We start from the raw sequence: 7,062 nt of genomic DNA, 5'->3' as shown, positions 1-7,062 counted from the left end.
AAAATGTCACCATCCAAAACAAGAACACTGAAACACACCGTGCACACACCTTTCTATCGCTGCACGGAAACTCATTGAAAAAGCATTCTCTATGTTTGAACAGACCAAATGTCGTCACAGTAATGGTTTTGGCACAATATGAGCTGACTTCTGTAGGAAGTCTGAAACACACACTCTCCAAGCTGTTTTGTCTATTAACACATCCAAAAACCAAGCATCAAAAACACAAATCATGAACATCAGCATTTTTAAACACCTTTTTTGTCTTTAATGTATTTACAAGCACTGATTCTGCTCTGTAGGTCTGAAGTACAACAAGCATGTCTTGTTCAGCGAACCTGGCCATTTGCTTTTTAAAGTTGCATTTTTGCTTATTTCAGTTGAATGTATGTGGTTTGTTCATCTGCGATTGTTTTGACAGTTCTGTGACTGTCACTGACTTGCATTGGTTCTTGAATGCATACCTCTACCTCTCATGAGGTGTATGTACATATCAATGCAAAACAAGTCACGGCTTATTGGGTTTTAGGATACAACCCTTGACCTCAAACGTCATACACGAAAAACGTTGACAGTTCATCTGCATCCACTCTGCTTCTTAATGACCGCTTCCCCTTCATCCCAAAATGATTTTGTTTAACCCTGTTTTAAACCAAACAGTGTGGAGTCCAGGGAGGGTACTCATTTCACAATTATTATTTTGTTATTATAATTAATTATATTGTTATTTCTGTTCTGTTGTTGTGAGCATCTGCAAATGTTAAATAACTTTCATATTTGCAGTCCTTAAAAAAATAATAAATTAAAGAGTCCAGAACCATGGTATCTTTTAAGTCTCTTCTTATAAAGTAACAAAAGGAAAGTAAGTTAAACTTTAAAACAAAAATATTTTCTATGTATAATACAGGTATTTAGTGCTTCCGCCATTGAAATCCAAACTCAAAATGGCGGCATGTTTCAGAACCGTACCGCAGAAAAAAAATTCCAGCCGTAAACATGTCGTCCTGCCCACGCAACCATTTTGAACGTTTGTTCTGCTTTAAGGATGTAGTTCTACTACGTCATGTCCCTGGATGTCTCCCTTGTCAATTATCTTCCGACTCCTCCTCTGCCTCCCGCAGCCAAGTGAAGAAGGCTGTAACAGACTTGAGGGCCACGCCCTTACCCTGCTGCTCGGCGGGGTCTTTGCTCGTCTCCCACATGTAGAAAGCGTCCTCAGAAATGACGTCCTCATCATACAGACAGTCAAAGAACATCCGGAGAAGGTCTGAAGACACAGTGAAGAAACAGTGAAGACACAGGTGTTAATACCCAAAAAAAAAAGGGTTTCTTTTCGAAACCATATTTATCTGCGAGGTGAAAAATCACATATATAGGGGTCGATATCTTTAAATGGTTTTCTACTGTAAAAAAGGGGTTGTGGTTTTATATTACAACATTTTAGTAATGCAATAAAAAGGAACACATAGCAGCTTTCCTGTAAATATCAACAACGCTTACATTACTGTTCAGGCTTCTGTGGGGTTTACAAAATTAAAATTACATATGCTTTAATACTAGTATGATGACAGTTCTTTAAAGTACTTCTCCACAGTTTTTTGACAGTAATTCCTACATATCTGATAAATTTAATGGGATTAAATCAGTCTCAAGAAAGTAAAGAAAATGGATGGAAACTGACAAGATTAGCGGATCATTAGATTAGTCAATCAGTTATTGTTTTCAGTTATTTTGCAGAACAAAAGTGTGAAATACTATATTCTGTAGAAGGAGCTGCAGTGTAGTTTGTTTCAGGAAGATGATTGATTGATTGATTAAATGATTAAATAACCAAATCAATTAAATGTTAAAGAGTTCACTGTTCATTCATGGAAATTTCTACTTTTGTTCAACCAAATTGTATAAAATGTCCACAAAGTAAATGTAAACATCTACACTTGAATGATAACAACATTAAATTAATCTGCTGATGAAAGTCGTAAAACAGCTAAAATAGGCTAAACATTACAAGTTGGACTTGCAATCACAATTTGATTTTAAGAAATGAAGAAAAAGAAAACCATTTTCATGAGAGGTAAATACTGATGCAGAACTTACTCGGAGGCTGATCCAGGGCGACGATCAGCGCCTGAAGTGCATAAAGTGCTTGCAGCTGTCGCTCAGTGTCTGAGTTAAGGTACTTGAGTAATACAGGCAATCTCATCTGAATGATGGCCGTGTCCACTCGACAGTTGGTGTTATCATCTGTGTAGTAAAGCAGGAGGCAGAATAAATGCATGCCAGGTCTCCTGGCCTACAGTTCAGCCAAGTGTAAATGTTGAAACAAGTGGTGTGATTTTAGTAGGATAGAAGAGTGGTGATGTGTTTACCCTTCACTGCTGCCTTACACACAGCTGTCATCAAAGCCCTCAGGAAGGGAGACGAGCTCATCTGAGATTCATCTAGGTTTTCCTGAGGAATGCAACACAGTGGACGACAACATAGATCATTTATCAAAACCCATAAACGTCCTTCTGGGATTTTAGCCATTAGACTGATGAGTCAATTTGATGACGGATGGATGCATAAACGTGTCACTTTTTCGTCGACCTACCTCCACCCAGTCGAAGATCTGCTCGTCACTGGCCATGTCCTCCAGGAGGAGTCTCTCTAGCTGGCGTCTCAGCTCCTCTGGAGACAAAGTCTTTTTAGACATAACTGCCTCAGAGCTGGAGCTGTCTGACTGAAGAAACGGGAGTTTCTGTTTGAGTCAAGAGGAGGAGACATTTATTTTTATGAGGAAATAAAAAAAGGGAAATAAGAAAAGGCAGTTAGAAAATCATGGAAGAACAACTGAAATATCCATCTTTGTTTCAATAGTTTAATAACTTATATATGATAGTTGTGGTTGTTTTCCCATGATGAAATATCTTGACTCTTGATTTGAGGGAAGACCTTTATTACCAACCTGTTGTGAGATGAAGGCCTGGACATCCTCTTCCTCGGGTAGAACGTCAGCCCAACTGAGACCAGATTCCCTCCACAAAGAGGCCACAGCCTTGTGGCTCTGTGGAGACGAGACCAAACATCACACACTTTCTTGCAGTGAGATACAGTTTATAATCTGTGCATGCTTCATAATGGCAAAATGTAATAGATTATGCAGAACAAAGTTTAAAAACAGCTTACCATGTGTTTGCATAGTATGTGCAGTACTTCAGAAATTAAGATCCCAGCTCTTCCCACAGGAAGCAAAGGTTTGCTTAATTCACTGTGAACAAACACATGACAGAAATTAAAATGAGTTTTTTTTTTTTTTACCTTCATACACAAATACAAAACACTGAATGTTAAAACCAAATTATATTCTCTGAGTGTTATTGTTGTTCTCCTTTATAGGACAGATGAATAGTGTGGTGCTTAATTCAGGGGGTGAAATTTTAAATGAGCAGTTGTATTAGTTGTATAAGGGACTAAAGCTTATACTGTATGCACAAGTATATGCATGCACAAGGTGGCCTCTTTTCCTAGATTTTACTTGACTTTTCCATATATTGGCTCCTTAAGTGTGAATGAATGACTCATGTGTGGACGTCTCAGCACCTAAAGAGCTCTCTCATAGAGAAGCCCCCTTCCCTCAGCACAGGGCCAAGCAGCTCAGCCAGGTACAGCCAGATGTGGGGAATGTCGATGGCCATGTCGTCTGCTTGCTCCAGCGTTTCTGCAAACCTGAGAAAACACAGAGGTGCAATATGTTCAAGACAAAATACTTCATGCAGTATTTTTCCATTCAGAGCAAGAAAATGTTTGTTTGACAAAAACTCATCTGCAAAATCCTTGGTAATTTACTTGGTCATCTCAAGCTCAAGAGATGCTTGATGAATACATTTAGTATTTAGAATACATTAAGTATTTCAAGATGGGAGAGTGCAGTGAAAACTGACAAGGTAAAAATTCTACTTTGTGGGCAATTAAACTAAAAGAGAAAAACAACCCTTTGAAAGGATAATATGATTCAGACATTTTTTTTTTTTTTTTTAAACCTTACAAGTTGCATTTTCTCATTTACCATATGTATTTGTTCTCATAAATGTCTAGGTTTTAAAAATATGCAATTATAAATTTAAATGAAAACAAATGGCAATAGGATTTCAACAGTTTTCATGGAGCACTGAAAAATAGATTTATGGCACAAAAGAACTACATCATTTCATATCCAAAACAATGAGAGAATAGTGTTCACCCAGTATGTTGTGTTTTTCCACACAGAAATGTGAACGAATTATTGAGTTACTTCGGCTACAACCAGATATATATGTAATTTAAAATTTAAAATTTATGTAAACATGTTAGTCTGACTTCGATAAATTTGATTAGTATATTGTCAGTCGGACTAAAACACCGAGATAATGCGATTGGGAGTCGAGCTACTACTGCATGTGTAGCAGGCCGTGACAGAATCAACACTAACTATTTTTCCAATGCAATGTATCATTCAAACCATTCACTAAGCACAAAGTGAGGCAACTGACCCTTTGTAGAACTGCAGTTTGGGCAGGATTCCCTTCTGTACGAGCTGGAAGAAGAGCTGGCCCATGTGGTCACGTGTGATCTGACTGCGCTCCAGAGTTGACTCCACCCCGACACTTACAAAGATGTGCAGTTGAATACCCAAATCAAGTTCGTCCACACACTGGACAGCCTCCTGCAAGAAAACAAAGGAATAGGATCAAGACTGAGTCAACTGGGGTCGCATGTATGTAAGTGCTGACACTACATTATGATTATGTACAATATTTTCATTGTGACTACAGTGTAATGAGAGTAATTAACATCAGAGGAAACAGACTGTATATGAAATACATCTAAAAAACAAAAAGGTAAAACTATGAAATGTACAATATTTTCATTGTGACTACAGTGTAATGAGAGTAATTAACATCAGAGGAAACAGACTGTATATGAAATGCATCTAAAAAACAAAAAGGTAAAACTATGAAATTCATGTTTAAATCTGACAAAATCACTCAAAAACTTAAAAGGCTCCACATGTACTAATTCTGAGCACCTTGTAATCGTTAATGTGCAGGAACTCGTCGATGATGGACTTGGACTTCCTCTCAATCTCCTCTTCAGACAGGACTGGTTTGTCTGGGTTCTGGACCACAGGCTCAGGTTTCACTGACAAAGCAAAAAAAACAAAAGTCACAACAGTATCTGTCTGTGGTAAGAGCCACGTTCAGACATTTATTAAATTAATTATAGGATTCTCTATTCTGAATGTACATAACTGTGGAACAATGGCTCATATAATGGCTTTTCTCATTTACAGTAGTTAATGTATACATATTGCTTTGATGTACAGCATGTCCAGTGTTGTCTCACCAGGCTCTTTGACTCTGATGCGCTCTGGCTCAGTTTTTTCCTCTGTGACACTCGGCCTCCGGGGCTCAGCTCCCTCTCGCTCCCGGTCTCTGCGTGGCTCCTCTGGAGTTTGGCTCTCTAGCAGCTCTTTTGCACTGCTTCCCCTGATGAAGGGGTCAGGCCGCGACAGTGGTGGGGCAGAGATCAGCGGCTTGTCGTTGCGCTCTCTGCCTGTACTGCTACGGCTGAAGGAAGAGGGGGAAGGGCAAACATATAATAGGAGTCAGTGGAGACGCCAGAGCAAATGAACTCAGAGTCAGGAGAAACATCTCGTTTCGTCTTTTACCTTCCAAGACTCCTCCTGGCGTCAAAGTCTTGGTTCTGTGGAGGTGTGGTGGAGGCTTGAGATGAAGGCGTGGACTGCAGCGCAGAAAAACGATTGAGGCCAGCTGTGCGTGACAGTTCTGTTATAGAGATGAAAAAAGGTGTAAAACACATGAGTAACAAATGAGAGCAAGTCATGGGTAATGACTTTGGATTATTATATTATTATTATTATTACTTTTATTGTTATGAGCCACTTCATTTGACTCACTACAGAGCATTATTAAATATATAATAAAAAAAAGCTTGTCTTCAGGCCAAAACCAAAACATCTATGCTTGTGAAATAGACAAACAAGAATTTAGAAGGAGAGTTCAAACATTCAAACAATAACTGTTCAATAGAGGCAGACCAAATAATCAGCCAGAAATTTGCCATGGTTTTAATCATTGGCCATTTATTATTAATCAATCAGCCAGTTAATACAAATTGAACATTGACAATTTGATACTTTTTTGATGACCTGTTTCATGTATTTAGTATTCAGTTTATACATGATTCTATTCTATTATACTGTGTATAATTGCACTGCAGTGCAGGCATAAAATGTAGATTAGAGACACAGACACAGTTGTTCAATACCTGGTTACCAAAGTTAAGCAATCTTTTTGTATTATCTTTTAGGATTTATTATATTTCATCAGATGGATGAAAGCCATCGCCTGCCCTGCATTTTAAAAATCTGCATTGGCCATGAAAAAACTCAAATCTGTTGACCTACTTTTCTAACTTGTCAAATGATCTGATGCCCCCAGTTTTATACAGATATGTATTGTGTGGAGTGGAAGGCACGTAGGGCCTGAGCTTCCTTCAGCAGAGTTTGCATTGCAATACAATTTTTTCAGAGGTTTTTTGACTTTCGAGAATTTTTATTTTTTTCCTGCTCCTATACATATGGCTTTTTAAAAACATTTCAGCTGAATAAGACAATATATCACACTCTATTTCAAGCATAAAGACTCCATTCCTGTTCATTACACAGGTGATATTGTGTTAAGAGTTAGTTATTTTATCTTTAATCATCTACAGTCATCAATTCTCAACAAGTTATTTTAAAGATGTAAAAATGAGCGTTTGAGACAAAAGATACTTGGCTGTGTGATGGTGCAGTTTCTACTTAGTTCTGTGTTTTATCTTCAGCCTGGTGTACTGGTGCCATTTTACCTGACTCGCTGGCCTTGGCTCCTCCACTGCTGCCCTTCACCCATGTGACTTGAGCCCGTGGGCCCAACTGGATCTTCTCATCCATTTGAGGCTGCAGAAACAGGATAAACCAAGAAAAACTGAGTGGCTCAGGTAGTGAGTTCTCTGGCTCTCTCTCTGCTCTGACCACAC

General features: G+C 38.5%; 1 protein-coding gene across 10 annotated transcripts in view; it reads right to left on the bottom strand.

Moving 5' to 3' along the window:
- Positions 1 to 243: 243 nt before the first annotated feature.
- Positions 244 to 7,062, bottom strand: part of eif4g3a (eukaryotic translation initiation factor 4 gamma, 3a) — a 42,920-nt gene continuing 36,101 nt past the window's right edge. For all 10 annotated transcript variants that reach the window (XM_058631053.1, XM_058631055.1, XM_058631056.1 and 7 more), the window contains 12 exons: positions 6,892 to 6,982; positions 5,690 to 5,807; positions 5,365 to 5,588; positions 5,048 to 5,160; positions 4,512 to 4,684; positions 3,583 to 3,708; positions 3,169 to 3,250; positions 2,948 to 3,046; positions 2,594 to 2,740; positions 2,370 to 2,451; positions 2,098 to 2,244; positions 244 to 1,267 (listed from right to left, as the gene is read on the bottom strand). In XM_058631053.1, coding sequence (XP_058487036.1) covers positions 1,086 to 1,267; positions 2,098 to 2,244; positions 2,370 to 2,451; positions 2,594 to 2,740; positions 2,948 to 3,046; positions 3,169 to 3,250; positions 3,583 to 3,708; positions 4,512 to 4,684; positions 5,048 to 5,160; positions 5,365 to 5,588; positions 5,690 to 5,807; positions 6,892 to 6,982 — 1,584 coding nt within the window. In that variant the 3' untranslated portion in view covers positions 244 to 1,085. The remainder of the gene's footprint in view (positions 1,268 to 2,097; positions 2,245 to 2,369; positions 2,452 to 2,593; positions 2,741 to 2,947; positions 3,047 to 3,168; positions 3,251 to 3,582; positions 3,709 to 4,511; positions 4,685 to 5,047; positions 5,161 to 5,364; positions 5,589 to 5,689; positions 5,808 to 6,891; positions 6,983 to 7,062) is intronic.

This window comes from Solea solea, chromosome 6, assembly GCF_958295425.1.
Source record: "Solea solea chromosome 6, fSolSol10.1, whole genome shotgun sequence".
NCBI classification, from domain to species: domain Eukaryota; kingdom Metazoa; phylum Chordata; class Actinopteri; order Pleuronectiformes; family Soleidae; genus Solea; species Solea solea.
This window is presented reverse-complemented; position numbering and strand designations above follow the sequence as displayed.